This window comes from Cottoperca gobio, chromosome 2 (assembly GCF_900634415.1).
Source record: "Cottoperca gobio chromosome 2, fCotGob3.1, whole genome shotgun sequence".
NCBI lineage: Eukaryota > Metazoa > Chordata > Actinopteri > Perciformes > Bovichtidae > Cottoperca > Cottoperca gobio.
This window is the reverse complement of record NC_041356.1, coordinates 12,266,837-12,282,531: the sequence shown is the minus strand read 5'-3', so window position 1 is coordinate 12,282,531 and position 15,695 is coordinate 12,266,837. Positions and strand designations below refer to the sequence as shown.

Sequence of the window (15,695 nt, the reverse complement as noted above, 5' to 3'; positions counted from 1 at the left end):
TAATATATATATATACTATATATCTATCTCGAAATCCCTAGCTATATCTTTCTAATCAAATATATATCTTTATAAATAAATATATATCTAACTCATATCTTTCTCCTCCCTCTATATTTCATACTCCCCATTCTCCTATTCTCTATTTCTACCTCATCTCTATCTCTTTCTCCCTCCCTCTCTATATCTCTATATCTCTCTCTCTCTTTCTCTCCCATCTCTTCTCTCATCTCTCTCCTATCTTCTCTCTCTCTATCCTCTCTCTCTCTCTATCCCTCTCTCTCTCTCTCTCTCTCTCTCTCTCTATCTCCTCCTCTCTCTCTCTCTCTCTCTGATCTCCTCCCTCTCCCTCTCTCTCAGTTCTCCCTCCCTCCCTCTCCCTCTCTCTCTCTTCTCCTCCTCTTCTCTCTCTTTTTTCTCTCTTTTCTCTCTCTCTCTCTCTCTCTCTCTCTCTCTCTCTCTCTCTCTTCTCTCTCTCTCTCTCTCTCTTTTTCTCCTCCCTCTCTCTCTTTCTCCCTCCCTCCCTCTCTCTCTCTCTCTCTCTCTCTCTCTCTCTCTCTCTCTGTCTCTGTGTCGGCCGCTTCAATCCCAACACCTTCGCACGGCTTTAAAAAGGAGCCTCAGCTTGACAGCTGTCGGCGCAGTAAAGGATTACAGTGCGTCTAAAAAGAGGCACTTCTTCATCACAAGTCAGTTCATCTTCATCAGTATTAAAAGTGATGAAATCTAACACTAAGAGAGGCTGTGACAGGTTACATCTCTTTGTCCGTCTTCTAAATCTGCGTTTGGAAACTAATTCAACACAAACCGTCTCGCCATCAGAGCGTTTCCCAGGTCGACTTTCAGCGTCGCGTTCTCACGTCGAGGCTTCTTTGTGTGTTGGGAGAAACTAGAGTGAAAGATATTCCTGGACTTTCCTTCACACGCCACCGGTCAAGAGTTAATAAAGTGCTCAGCGGCGCCAGGTGAGTTCATGGGTTAGGGTTAGAGCCGAACATATCCGAGTCTTTAAACCAATAAAAAACAGCTTTCCAATCGGATTCAAGAACTAAAGGATCTTTTCTGGCTTACTTAAAGCAAATGTTTACAATAAATCTTTATAAATACAGCGTTGTGTCAAGAGAAGCACCTGACTTTAGCGAAACAGCAAGCGGTTACTCAGACCTTAAGACGTGTTGAGATGAATGTGCCGCATTAAAACAGTTAAAAGCTGAGTGTGTGGATTAAAGTGTTCAGTCAGTGTGTGTTTTCTTCTCCTGCGTCTGAAGGAGGGTGCGTTCGGTCTTTGTCCTCGTTAGAGTCTATGGGTGCTGCTGGGGGGGTGGGGTTTGGTTGTGTGGGTGTTTCTGTGTCGTCATCGCTCTGGTTTCTGCGTGGCATCGCCACCGCCTCGTGCTCGGCCGACGCCTGCTCATTAGGTACCTGGCAACAGGAGGAACAAACAGTAACAGTGTTTGTATTTAAAGAGCAGTCACAGAGATGCTAACACGTTAGCTTCTCTACTTACTGACCGTCTTCTGCACGCAGCAGGACCAACATGGCCGCCAGAGGGTGGGGTCGGGGGTGACATCACCGGGGGAGTAATTAAGGCATGCATGGAACAACGCATAGCGCCATCGAGGCGTGGGAGGTTCGCAAACACGTATGCATGCATGTACACGCCCACATACCACACACACACACACACACACACACACACACACACACAGTGAGTCACTGTAATCACTACATGCATCAACACACACACACAGTGGAAACCCTGGACGCCCCCCCACTAACACACACTAACACACACTAACACACACACAGTAATTTTCCATTGACCTTCGCACGCAAAAACATCTCACCTTTCTTCAGAGTGTGTGTGTGTGTGGGCAGCCGGGTAGAGGAGGAAGTGAAAGAGGAGGTTAGTGTGAGGTAAGTCTCAGACGCTCCAGAGTAAAGAGAATTCGTGTTATTGAAAACAGCATTTAAAGACATTTCTCTAGTTTGTCCTAAACGGGACACCGTCTGATTCACGTAACAACGTTTACTCCTTTAACTACGACACTAAACATGTTTAAATGTGTTCACCTGAAGCGGTTGAGTCTCTGTAGGCGGTCCGCCGTTCTTCGTCATGTTCATCATCTCCTTTATCTGGACGATGGCGAAGGCGATGGTGACCCAGGGGGCGCCAGAGAGCACCCAGGCGGGCCTGGTCACGTCCTCCTGATCCTCCTGGTGTTTGGTCTTCTTGACGGGCAGCACGGCGGCCGTGCGAGCCGGGGAGGGGCTGCCGGCGTCGGTCTGGCTCTGCACCAGGTCGATGGTGGCGATGGGAACCGGGCTGGAGGGGACCGGGATGTTCTCAGCCAACATTTTGTCCTCTGAGAGAAGACGAGAGGAAAAGAATCAAACTTCAGATTCAGATCTGGTGGACGAACGCTGAACAATACAGACGTCTGCCGTCTGCACGAACTGTTGAACGCGTGCACATCCTATAAATGTACAAGTCGTTCCCACCTGTGCCCTCACTGTCTCCAGTCAGGAACTGGATGAAGGCGAAGATGAGGAGGATGACGAGGGAGGCCATGCCGATTCCTCTGAACGTCTCTGCAGCACCTGCAAAGCAAACGGGAGGAAAGCTGTAAGTATTACAGCGCACTGTCCCTTTAAGCGTCAGTCACAGCTGGAACACTCCGTACCAAAGTAGTTGACAAACACTCCTCCCACCATGGCTCCACAGCCGCGGCCCAAGCCGAGGTGCAGGCCCTGCAGGATGCCCTGCGCCGACGTCCTCAGGGCCGGAGGCACCGCCGCGCTCAGGAAGGAGATACAGGCGGCCCAAACGGAGGCGTGGCTCACACCTGGAGGACACACACGGGTCAGACACGGGTCGCAGGGAGGATTCCATCAGCGTCGTTACAGTAACTCAATATATTAATACACAGTATTAATAATTGTTATATAGTTTGTCCACTATATATATATATATATATATATATATATATATATATATATATATATATATATATATATATATATATATATATATATATATATATATATATATATATATATATATATATATATGTTTGGTCACTATGTAAACTATGTACACCCACAAAAGTAATATAGTATAATGAGTGATAATCTGCCAACGTGCTGAACTAGTTCTCACTTTGTGTATTCGGTGAGGCGGCGGTGTTTCCTCAGGGCGTCTCACAAACACGCTGCAGGAGTTGTTCCACACCAGATGAGTATGGTGCTCACACTCATCTGGTGCTTTTAAATTACTCATTGCATCAAATCCCTCCATGTGATTATTAAATGTAACAATACTGATAATCTTTCTGCAAATATTCACTAATAATAAACCAAAGACTTTATTTTAAAGGTTCCAGTTTCATAGAAACGTTTGAGTAACGTGGAGACGAAATGTTATCGAAAAGTATTAATGGATTTGTTCACTCCTGTTCATATTTAATATTTATTTTGTATATTTCTCCTGTCTCCAGTATGAACTTAATCCAGTGATGGTTGTCTGAACGTTACAAATCAATTTAAAATAAATATATATATATAAATAAATAAAAAAATATAAAAAAAAATAATAAAAAAAAAAATATATATATATATATATATATATGTATGTAAATAAATATATATAAATATATATATATATAAATAAATATATATAAATAAATATATATATATAAATATATATATAAATAAATATATATATATATAAATAAATATATATATATATATATATATATAAATAAATAAATATAAATAAATAAATATAAATATATATATATATATTTAAATATTTTATTTTTCTCCCGTTATAAGGAGCTTGTAACTCACACTGAATCTAATCCCAAAGGTGTGTGTTCAGATTCTGAGCAGCAGAACGATGTTTGATACTGCAAAGGTCGTTTCAGGCGACGTGCTGAGAGAAACTCTGGGATCATTGTAAATGACTTGTTGATAATAAAACAGGCTGAAGTGTTAGCTGTCGCAGGAAAAGGACCGTCTGATAAGCGCCCACTTAGACAAACACAGCCGCTTCCTGTCCCCACGGTCCTAGCTGCCACAGCTGCCACAGCCGCCACTCCCTGCAGACGGAGAAATGTTACCTTGAAGGACCTCCATGGGCAGCACGGTCCACGCGCTCTTCAGGTAGGAGATGTACAGGTAGCGAGCGGTGTTGCAGGCCAGGCCGATGTACAGCACCCTGACAGGGAACAGATGGAGCACAGGGTGTAAATATCAAAACAATTTCAATATGCACAGCTGTCCTCCTCTCCTCTCTGGGTTTGTACACAACTCATCAAATATAACACAGGAAACATTACATATTACACCTTTATGTTTTTTAGGGCTGCAACTAAGGATTACTCATCAGCTGACAGCATTAAGTGGTAAACAAATTACCGTTATAATTAACCAGAGCCCAAGGTGACGTGTGGAAACAGTCCAAAAGCCCACACACACTCAATGTACTGACACGTATCACAAAACAACGCTTTAAATCTTTACATTTCGCTTAAAATATTCTCAAAACGATGAATTGTTTATCCAAATAGTTGCCAAGTAAAGAAACCAAGTTTGTGTTTAATGTCTTAAAATGTTCTCACAGCTTCCTGACATTTTCTTATTTGCTGAGTGGCGTCGCTCTCACCAGGACAAACAAAGCCTGAGCACGACACACCCTCCGAACATTCACTTGTTCATCAGCTGATTATTTCAATGTTTGTTCGCCCAAAGAAGCTCCGCTGAGCACAACACACACATGATGCATGTTGGAGTCACTAAAGACTCAGAGCACCTGCAGCGACTCATTAACGTCCTCTCGTCTAGAAGCAGATGGACGAGCACGAGATGATAAGAACCTGCATTCTGCCGTCACTTTGTGCTCCGCCTCAAACCTTTCACTAAAGCAGGAAGTGTGTTTCCTTCTCAAGACTGAACAACAACAAGAATATTCTTGTGAGATTAACTGGCTGACCACTGAGAGTAAAACAGACTCACACTTAATGTCTCAGCTTTACTACCTCACCTCTGATTTCTCATGCGTAGGTGACGGTTGTTGAATGATGAATGAAAACTTATTACATGTGTGTTGAAAGGATTTGCTCCACCTTCACTTGCAGAGAGTGAGATGAGAACACCACTCTCGTGTCTGTACAGCTAACATGACGCAGCCGGTTAGCTTAGCTTAGCACAAAGACTGGAAACAGAGGGAAACAGCTAGCTTGGATCTGTTCAAATGCAACAACATCCACCTAATCTCCCATTAGTGAACACGTTACATCTCGTTTGTACAAAGACCGACGAGTAAAAACCTAAAACGTGGTTTAACGTGTCGAGCTGTAACTTTGTCTCCCTGAACTCTTAATGCTCCGTAAACTCAAGCAGAGGTAATAAAACACAAACAAGTATCTTTCAGACTTCTAGCACATAAAATGCTCTCTTGGTTTGTGATGAATATGAGGCAGCAGCAGAGCAGCATCAGAGCAGCAGCCGTAGCAGCAGCAGCACCAGAGCAGCAGCAGCAGCCGTAGCAGCAGCCGTAGCAGCAGCAGCAGCAGCAGCAGAGCAGCAGCAGCAGCAGCAGAGCAGCAGCAGCAGCAGCAGCCGTAGCAGCAGCAGCAGCAGAGCAGCAGCAGCAGAGCAGCAGCAGCAGCAGCAGCAGCAGCAGAGCAGCAGCAGCAGCAGCAGCAGCAGAGCAGCAGCAGCAGAGCAGCAGAGCAGCAGCAGAGCAGCAGAAGAGCAGCAGCAGAGCAGCAGCAGAGCAGCAGCCGTAGCAGAGCAGCAGCAGCAGAGCAGCAGAGCAGCAGCAGCAGAGCAGCAGCAGCAGCATTTACTTAATTAATCCTTTTGAAAACACTCCCTTCCCTTTTACTTCACCTCCTGTTGACTCAGGAGTTGTTTGAGCGCAGATGTTGCAGCTGAAATATAACACCGTGCTCTCAAATGTCCCTGCAGCCCGCGAGGTCCGAACCCAAATTCACAAAACCCCCCCCGAGCATCAATGACGGCTTTGTCTCGAACTCTCAGAGGACGGACTGCTCAGTGTGAAGCACGAAGAAGGTTTCCTGTCCAAAGTCTGCTTTAAGGAGTTTAACTGAACCGGTTCACAGGTTTAGGATAAAGCTTTGTTATTATGATATTAAAACATAACACTCAGTTAAAGATGTCGTACCTGACGTGTCCGACCAGCTCGATGAACTTGTGGCTGGTGAAGTAGGCCGCGAGCTCGGAGATGTGGCTGAGGACGGAGCAGACGCCGAACAGCGTGGTGGTGCCCTGCAGGTCCTCTAAGTGCCAGTACAGGAAGGTGAAGACGAAGCCGTAGCCGAAGCCCATGAACCAGGCGACGAACAGGACGGAGCCGTAGCGCACGGTGCAGAGGAGCCTCAGCAGGTCGCTGTAGTGGAACTCCTGAGCGGCGTCGGGGCCGCTGGGAGTTTGGTCCGAGGAGTTGGACTGAGGTAACGCTCTCGGGCCGCCGTCCTCCACCACCCGCTCTGGAACCTCCTGCTGGTAGTCGCCACCGTTTTCAAAGTAAAACTGAGTGGCAACGACTAACGCCACACCCATCAGCACACCGAAGACGATGAAGGCGATCTTGTAGTTGTGGAGGCGGAAGTCGGGCACGATGCAGCCCACGCCGTCGATCGCCACGGTGATGTGCGTGTGGTCGATCCAGATGCCCACCAGCAGCATGGCCAGACCCCAGCCCAGGGAGCCCCACATCCTCTGCAGGCCGTAACGGTCGCGGGCCTTACCGAGGTACTGCAGGGTCACGGTGTCCACGATGGTGACGGCGGGAGCGCTGAAGAACTCGCCCACGATGATGACGAGCAGGATGAGCAGGAAGATGCTCTCCACCTGGTCCTTGTCGTAGATGATCTGGTACTCCTTGGCTGTGGTTGGAGTAGGGGAGATTGTGGTGGTGGTGGTGGGGAGGGTGGTGTTTGGCATGAACTGGGTGGTGTTAGACGGCTTGAACGGAGCGGAAGTGGCGTTGGCGTCTGTGCTTCGCTGGTGCCTGTGGAGCACGCTTAAATAAGAGTCCAGGATCTCAGGAAGCCCAGGGAGGTCTAGAAAGCTCCGGCGACTTCTGTTGTGGTTGCTGAAGTTGCTCTGCGTTGTGAAGTTATCGTGCGGGAGAGTCGTCATCACAGGCGCCAGCGTCGTCATCGGGGGATCTGCAGTTTTCTCCTCACACTTCATCTCCGCCGGTTTGACAAAGCCGATGCCGCAGTTGAACATCAACCAGCACAGAACAGAAAACAGCAGGACGGCCTTCCCTTTCTTGAAGCGGTCGGCCACTATGCCCCAGAAGGGGGCGCTGCAGAACTCGATGAAGTAGCGGATGCCGACGAGCAGCCCGCTGCGTGTGGCCGACATGCCGAGCTGCTTGTAGTACAAGGCCAGCAGAGGGTGCAGCGAGCCGTAGGCGGCGTAGAAGAAGAAGTAGAAGACTTTGGAGATGAGGAGGTGGCTGTTGATGCGGAGGCACATCCTCTCGCAGCAGTCTATTGAGTCGGGCTGCGGGGCCACCGGTTGCTCGGGCGGCGAGTCCGAGGTGGGCGGCGTCGTCTCAGAAACACCCGCCTGCCGCTCCATCGTGTCGTACGGCTCGGCCAACACATACTTCCTCTTCTGCTCCTCCTCATCGTCTGACAAAATGGCAACCTTGTCGTCAGCTGGCATATCTGAAAGATAAAGAAATGAGAGCGGCACCGACGCTCAATAACCAAATGAGGCTGAATGGAGTCAGGGTGATAACGTCCTCTACTGTAAATATAACACGTGTATTTAAACAACAGCTGATCCCACAGGCGAAGGGGTTTCAGCAACACGTCTTAGTCTGGCATTAGTAAAGCAACACGGATCTTTAAGGGCTGCAAACAGTTATTAAATTCCTTTATTTGTGTAGTAATACAAATTAGAAGTGAGATTAAGGGATGATTACTGTACTAAACAAACACAGACGACAGGATGTTTTAACATCAGGTCATATACAAACAACACTGCACTAGATTAATGCAATGTTTATCTCCAAACATACTAAACTAAATCTATAAATGAGAATCTGAGTTGATAAATACACTGATGTAAATGCATTATTTAGGTTTGTCCGTTTGATTATATATATATATATATATATAGATATAGATATATACACACTCTGTGGGTTTTATATGTTTATAAATGTTGAAATCATCCCTAACGACCGCTGCAGGTCCTCGGACCCACGTTTGAAAATAGCCTCTGGCTGTCACCAATGGTCCTATGCGGAAGTAATCGGTATCTTGAACAAAGCTTTGTTATTTTAGCCGTAAAACAAACCAAATACAATACATTTAAATGTAGAAACTGAAGTAAATTACCCAAAATGGCGTTTCTAATTTACAAACCCACAGAAAACAGGTTAAACGAGGCTGTAAATGACCCTTAACGAGGTCTCTTCTGTCACTTAGACGTGTGTAACCTACATTAAACATATTTAAAAGATTAACACCACAGTTCAAACACAAACCACATGTATTATTATTATTATTATCTTACCTGCTCAGGTCACTGCTCCCATTAAACTATGACTGCGCAGTTTCTGTTCAATTTCTCTCCTTTGTCGGACATTTTCCGCGGAAAACGTGTCAAAAATACGATAATAATGTTTGAATGTACCGTAAGTGTTGATGTGTTAAATGTAATGTGAATGTAAAGTGTTCTCCGGCTCTGCTCTTTGTATTGAGAACAACAGCAGCTCGTCAAACCGGAGCTCCCACCTGTCCCGACCAACCGTCAAGTCTGCCATGATGGACGGCACGGCTTCCGGCCCACGCTTTCAAAATAAAAGTCACTGTTATTGTTTTATTATTGAAAATGTGAAAGGATGTATTTATTTTAATGTATCTAATTTAAATGTAATGTTGCATACAGTACAGTAGCTGCACAATACAATATAATTAACTTATTTTTACTGTTAGTTGAAAGACTAAAAAAAGTTGCATTTCCTGTTAATAGCACTTCTGCGTAATAAAAGCTGTAATAATTAGATTAAAAGATTAGATTTTAAACTAAATTTCTTACAATTTTACACCTAATCAAGTAATTCATGAAGCATTATTAATTGACAAAAATACTTATTAAATAATAATAATAATAATAATAATAATAATAATAATAATAATAATAATAATAATATTAATAATACTTAATTAAAGCCCTATATTCAATATTTATTCCGGCCCTATTTCACTTGTATTTTGTGTATTTGTATGTATTAATATACTTTGCCAATAAATTAAATTCTAAATGATTTCCCCAGACAGATGACGCTTTTATTGTGACGATATCCGGTCGTCTTCCGTGTTAAATCCTTTCACGTTGATGCAGAGCGACTCCGCCTAAAGGTCTCCAGGGTGTCTAGTAAAAAGGGGAACTTCCATCAATCACAGTGAAAACATATAAAACAGTAATTCTGTTTAAAATGAGTTTCTACAACTATTAATGTAAAACAGTAAAACAATAAAAGAGTGAACTCACCACTGAGCAGCACAGATAAGCAGGTAGATGTCCCTACAGTGTTATTATGGGATATTACAGCAACTGTAATAATAATAAACATTAAAACATTAAAAACTATTATTATTAAACCGAATTTGATATAATTATTTTTAAAGCAATACAGCTGTTTTACCTGCAGGGGGCGCTGAAGACTTCCACGTAACATTGAAACAGCTTATCTTAAATAATAAGTTTTAGTCAATAAAATGTCACAATATCACATTTAATGTTTTCCAAACTTCAGGAACATTAAACACAAACTGTAATTTACCACATAAACAATCATTCAAACATTTAAGATATAAATAAACCCTTTTCTTTAATATACCAGTAAGAAAGTAAAAGTGTTTATGAAGCAGATGTATTAGAATAATTCCCTCTAAACTGTTTAGATGTTTGAGTTATATTTAGTGTGATCAGATGTTCCTGTGGGGTTAAAGTAACGATAGTAATTTACATATAGAGTGTAAAAAAGAAGCTTAATCGGGACTTCAGAAGGAAACAGAAGAAAGATTCAGTAGTCCGACTCTTCTGAAAGCTCTCCCTGCTGCGGCCAGTGCTTCCTCCTTTTCTCCTTCTTCTTCCTACTCCTCTCGCCCATCAGTATGGCGGCCAGCACGGTTATCACCACGGTGATGGTGATGATGAGCACGGTGATGGTCTCGGCGAGGCACAGCTCCGTGTCCATCAGCCGGTAGTCCTTGAGGACCGGCGGCTCCTCGCAGGTCAGGTTGTAGTAGTCGTCCAGGAAGAGCCTCTGGATGCTCTGCAGCTTCCGGAAAACTCTCTGCAGGTCGCAGTCGCAGTTCCACGGGTTCTCCTCCAGCAGGATGTGGGTGCTGTAGGTGCGGATGCTGAGGAACGTCTTGAAGTAGACGGTGGACATCTGGTTGTTGACCAGGTTGAGTAACGACATGCTGGTGAGCGGCTTGAAGACGCCCGTCTCCATCTTGCTGATCCGGTTCCCGGCCAGGTTGAGGACCTCCAGGGAGCGCAGCATGGAGAAGATGCCGCTCCGCAGAGACGTTAGCCGGTTGTCCTGCAGGTGGAGCTGCCGTAGGCTGCTCATGGGGGAGAACGACCTCACCTGGATGGTGCGGATGCTGTTGCCGGTCAGGTTTAACCTCTGGAGGCCGTCCAGGTGCAGGAAGCTGCGGCTGTGCAGGCCCGTCAGGCGGTTGTGGGCGAGCTGCAGCTCCCGCAGGAAGGCCAAGCCGAAGGAGAAACCTTCAGTCAGGGTGGAGATCCGGTTCCACCTCAGGTCCAGTTTCTGCAGGAACTCCAGCTGAGAAAAGCCCCCGTCCTCCACCACGCTGATGTTGTTGTTCTGCAGCAGCAGGATTCTGAGCTTGCGGTTTTTGTTGAAGGAGCCTTCGGGGATGACGGAGATGAGGTTGTCCGAAAGGTCCAGGAGGTCGGTGTAGGGGGGGACTCTGGCGGGCAGCTCGGTGAAGAGCGCCCGAGAGCAGATGGTGAACTTCAGATCTCCTTGACAGTTACAGCCCGGCTCACACCAGCTGCTGTGAGACCTGGAGGACGCCTTCGTCACCACCAGGAGGAGGAGGAGGAGCTCCTTCATGGCTCCAAAGCGCTCTGAAAACAAGAATATTCAGAATATAGAGAGCAATGAAAGTGGAACGTTTGGTGTGTTCCTGCATGTAGTTAGTGTAGCGTGTATAACATGAGCTGTGAGTGACATGTGAACAAAGCCCTCTGCACAAAGCTTCAGAATATAGAGAGGAATGAAAGTGGAACGTTTGGTGTATGTAAGTGCTGCTGAAGTGGAGACTTCTGCTGAAGAGTGTGAGAAAAAACAGTAAAATCTCTTTTGTCTCACCAGCAGCTGCTCCCGTGTCGTCCTGTTACCTGCTGACAGTCGTCAACATGCGGCCGGCGGCAGGTGGAGACTGGGCATGATGGAGGGAGGGAGGGCAGGTTGTCACCGAGCGATGGAAAGAGACACAGAGAGGAGGGAGAGCTTGTCAATTATTCACCCTGCAGCGCCGGCGGAGTGGGAGGGGGTTATAAGGGGAGCTTTAAGAGATTGAAGAAGAAACTGGGACACAGATCTGATTGATTGCATTTGGGGGGGGGGGGGGGGGGGGGGGGGGTTATCTCCATGTTTATTTATAGATACAGCAAAAGAGTCAACAAGTGTTTTTTTATACAATATTATATTAAATAAGATATTTTATAGACATTATTTAATTGAAATTTTATTCTACTTTATTTATCACTTATTTTATTGTATTTATGTTGAAACATTTTATTCTATTTAATCTTTATTTTATTAATAACTGTTTTATTGTATTTATGTTGAAACATTTTATTCTATTTAATCTTTATTTTATTAATAACTGTTTTATTGTATTTATGTTTAAACATGTTATTATATTTAATCGTTATTTTATTAATAACTATTTTATTGTATTTATGCTGAAACATTTTATTTTATTTCATTAATAACTACGTTTTATTCTATTTTATGTATTTATTGGGTATTAATTAATTAATTGTGAGGTTTTAACAATATTAATAGTTTGATATTGTTGTGATAGTTGTATCTGTTGATTTTATTATTATCTTTAATTTAAATGTCACGTAGGAAGATTTTTCCTTTTACTTAAGAATAAAACCAAACATGAGAACCTTAAAGAAATTGAAGGTACATGTTGAACCTCTGACAGGTGTGGAGGTGTGTGTTACAGGTGCAACACACACCTCACAGTGACAGAGGTCAAAGGTCAGAGCCTGCTCTCGATGCATTACATCAGCTGAAGAAAGAAATATGAAGGTTTGATATAAGTGAATGAGAGAGGGAGAGTAAGACAAACAGGTGAATGAAAGTGTAAGAAGGTAAAAGATGCGGTGACTCGTCACTGACATAATGTGACATTATTTATTCCCATCTGTAGGATGGACGGGGGTGTTCGGGACATGAGCGGACCTGTTGGTCACAGAGAGACAGATTACACTAATGCCGTGTAAATCCCCGGCCCAGATAAACCTCTCTGCAGCGCCGGACATCCACCTCCATTAATCCAGGAGTTTGTAGCGCTTTAACACGGCTTCTGTTTGGAGTCAACTAAGATATTAGTTTGACATTAAACATTAAACATTAAAAACTAAAGAAACTCTTGTGTTTAAAAGATATAATGAGTTTCTGCACCGCTCAGTTCTTCTTCTTCTGTCTCTTTACACACGGCGGCTTTCACTGCTCATGCTCAGTTCTTCTTCTGCACTTTATGATTATTAATAATAATCACAAAGAGCATTTGTTTTGTGGAGACGTGTCAGTGCCACGGAGACGTGTCAGTGCCACGGAGACGTGTCAGTGCCACGGAGCAGGTTCCTCTCACAGGTATTGGGTGTCTGCAGGGATCCAGTTTCACCGCAGCCTTTGAGTCGAGCGGGAGAATCGAGCAGCAGCTGGAAACTCCTTCAGTTACCTTCCTGCTGCGCTCTGCTGCATTACACCACATGTGTTCGGGGAGGGGGGGGGGGGGTCCTGGAAACACAGGAACGTCACGTTTTATCTACTGCTATTACTACTTTACCTTGTAAGAGTATTTCTATGTAGTATTACTACTGTCACTGAAGTATGTCATCCACTGTTTACATGAGAAGTTTTTATTATCCATGTGATCATGATCCCACTACAGATAATCTACATCACAAGGTGTGTGTGTGTGTGTGTGTGTGTGTGTGTGTGTGTGTGTGTGTGTGTGTTTCTGTGTTTTCTCCGAGAGCAGCAGGATTACAGTGAGACAGTGAAGCACATGAAATGAAGACGCTAATCGTTAATCCCTGCGGACTACAGGGATTACCTCTGCTGGAACATTAAAGTCCATCTTCATCTCACTTTCACTGCTTTTCTTATTAGTTTCTCTTTGTTGTTTTCTACATGTAGTTCCTTTACCTTTAAATATATATATATTTATATATATAAAACAGGGCTTCAACTAATTATCATTATTTTCGTCATTGATTAATTGTTTGGTCGATAAATAAATAAATACATAAATACATAAATACATAAATAGATAAATAGATAAATACATAAATAGATAAATAAATAGATAAATACATAAATACATAAATACATAAATAGATAAATACATAAATACATAGTTAAATAAATAAATAGATAAATAGATAAATAAATAAATAAATAAATAAATAAATAAATAGATAAATACATAAATACATAGATAAATACATAGATAAATACATAGTTAAATAAATAAATAGATAATAGATAAATAAATAGATAAATAAATAAATAGATAAATAGATAAATAAATAGATAAATAAATAAATAATAGATAAATAGATAAATAGATAAATAGATAAATAGATAAATAGATAAATAGATAAATAGATAAATAAATAAATACATAGATAAATACATGAATAGATAAATACATAGTTAAATAAATAAATAGATAAATAGATAAATAGATAAATAAATAAATAAATAGATAAATAAATAAATAAAGATATAGATAAATAGATAAATAAATAGATAAATAGATAAATAGATAAATAGATAAATAAATAAATAAATAGATAAATAAATAGATAAATAAATATATAGATAATATATAGATAAATAAATAGATAAATATACAGATAAATATATAGATAAATAAATAGATAGATAAATAATATAGATAAATAAATAGATAAATATACAGATAAATATATAGATAAATAAATATATAGATAAATATATAGATAAATAAATAGATAAATAGATAAATAGATAAATAAATAGATAAATAGATAAATATATAGATAAATAAATAGATAGATAAATAAATATATAGATAAATATATAGATAAATAAATAGATAAATAGATAGATAAATAGATAAATAAATAGATAAATATATAAATAAATAATAAATAAATAAATAAATAAATAAATAAATAAATAGATAAATAAATAAATAGATAAATAAATAGATAGATAAATAGATAAATAAATAAATAAATAAATAAATAAATAAATAAATACATACATAAATAAATAATTAAATAGATACATTCTTGTCAAATTTAATTAAACATGGAGACATTTTTTTCCCGCTGCTTTTGAGGAATAACATCTTTATTTGATTGTGTGGAACCACGTTAATGTCCCTTGAGTGGGTTTGTAGTTATGTCTTTTTCTTCTTCTAGTTTCTCTCGATGTTTGCGATACTTGACTTTATATTGAAACTTGAAAAGTAAGACAGGCATCACATTTGAGATGATGTACGCGGAAAATCTATTTTGTCAATGGAAACAATGAAATACTTTTTGTTTGAATATATAACATTATATTTCTGACCTGTGTGCAGGATTCAAACCGGCCAGCAGGGGGCGACACAGCTCTGTCTGAAGCAAGCAGAGGCTTTAATTAAAGGTGGCAGTTTTCTCATGCATACTCCACCACCTGCAACACTTTATATCTGCAGCACACACAGCACAGAAGCATGGCACATCTTGTGAAAAAAAGTGTGTTCGAGCTTTACACACACACACACACACACACTCCGTGTTAGACCCTGATGACAGGTCCCGCCCTTCAGCTGTCAATCATCCCACTCTGTCACTCACACCTCTGACCAATAAACAAAAATTCAAAAGTATTTACAAAACCACTTTTGACAGAATCCGGGTCGACGTGAAGCCGCTTCACAGTGAAACTGGAGGTGTGTGTGTTCGTGTACAGTGTGTGTGAGTGTGAGTGTGTGACGGATAGAGGTGTTAATGAATGAGACAGCGCGGCGGCTCGTTCACGGCCCTCCTCAGATCCAACATGGCAGCTCTGACTCCGGTCACAGGAGGTCAGAACAACAAGGAGCAGATTGTCCCTGCCGCTGTCAGGTCCTCAATCAGGTCCTCAGATGTGACAGAACTGGACGGGTTTGAACATAACTTCTATAATCTACGAGAGATTGTAACGAGTGGATCTGACGAAGACACAGTGTGAAACGTGTGAAACTCAGATTAGAACATTATTTAGTGTTTTTCTGAACTTTACATTAAATCTGTACGTTTGCTGAGATTCTTGTGTGTTCATTTCTAGGTTTGTTACAAACTGTGTGACGACATTAAACACGTGATAAAGACTCCTCGCT

At 41.9% G+C, this 15,695-nt stretch overlaps 2 protein-coding genes across 7 annotated transcripts; both read right to left on the bottom strand.

The window, feature by feature from the left end:
* Positions 1-596: 596 nt before the first annotated feature.
* On the bottom strand, positions 597-8,827 carry LOC115017291 (major facilitator superfamily domain-containing protein 6-A-like). Of its 6 annotated transcripts, none has more exons than XM_029445584.1 (9): positions 8,566-8,827; positions 6,191-7,709; positions 4,122-4,219; positions 2,685-2,846; positions 2,503-2,601; positions 2,074-2,366; positions 1,848-1,851; positions 1,508-1,517; positions 597-1,422 (listed from the first exon to the last, which is right to left on the bottom strand). In XM_029445584.1, the coding sequence occupies exons 2-9, from the start codon at positions 7,705-7,707 to the stop codon at positions 1,302-1,304; spliced, it is 2,304 nt and encodes a 767-aa protein (XP_029301444.1). In that variant the 5' UTR covers positions 7,708-7,709; positions 8,566-8,827; the 3' UTR covers positions 597-1,301. The 6 variants fall into 6 exon arrangements, with proteins under 6 accessions (XP_029301444.1, XP_029301423.1, XP_029301434.1 ...); XM_029445593.1 differs by having other exon boundaries at positions 1,280-1,422; positions 1,512-1,517; XM_029445563.1 differs by lacking the exon at positions 1,848-1,851 and having other exon boundaries at positions 1,512-1,517.
* Positions 8,828-9,885: 1,058 nt separating this feature from the next.
* On the bottom strand, positions 9,886-11,146 carry LOC115016570 (reticulon-4 receptor-like 2). The gene has a single exon (XM_029444397.1). It carries the CDS (start codon positions 11,144-11,146, stop codon positions 10,082-10,084), a length of 1,065 nt encoding a protein of 354 aa, XP_029300257.1. The 3' UTR covers positions 9,886-10,081.
* Between the last annotated feature and the right edge of the window lie 4,549 nt (positions 11,147-15,695).

Coding starts and splice junctions, on each gene's coding strand:
- LOC115017291 (XM_029445563.1), bottom strand. CDS start 7,707: ATGCCAGCTGACGACAAGGTTGCCATTTTGTCAGACGATGAGGAGGAG. Junction 2,847..4,121: donor GCCCATGGAGGTCCTTCAAG/GTAACATTTCTC, acceptor TGTGTCCTCCAG/GTGTGAGCCACGCCTCCGTT. Junction 2,602..2,684: donor AGTGTTTGTCAACTACTTTG/GTACGGAGTGTT, acceptor TTTGCTTTGCAG/GTGCTGCAGAGACGTTCAGA.
- LOC115016570 (XM_029444397.1), bottom strand. CDS start 11,146: ATGAAGGAGCTCCTCCTCCTCCTCCTGGTGGTGACGAAGGCGTCCTCC.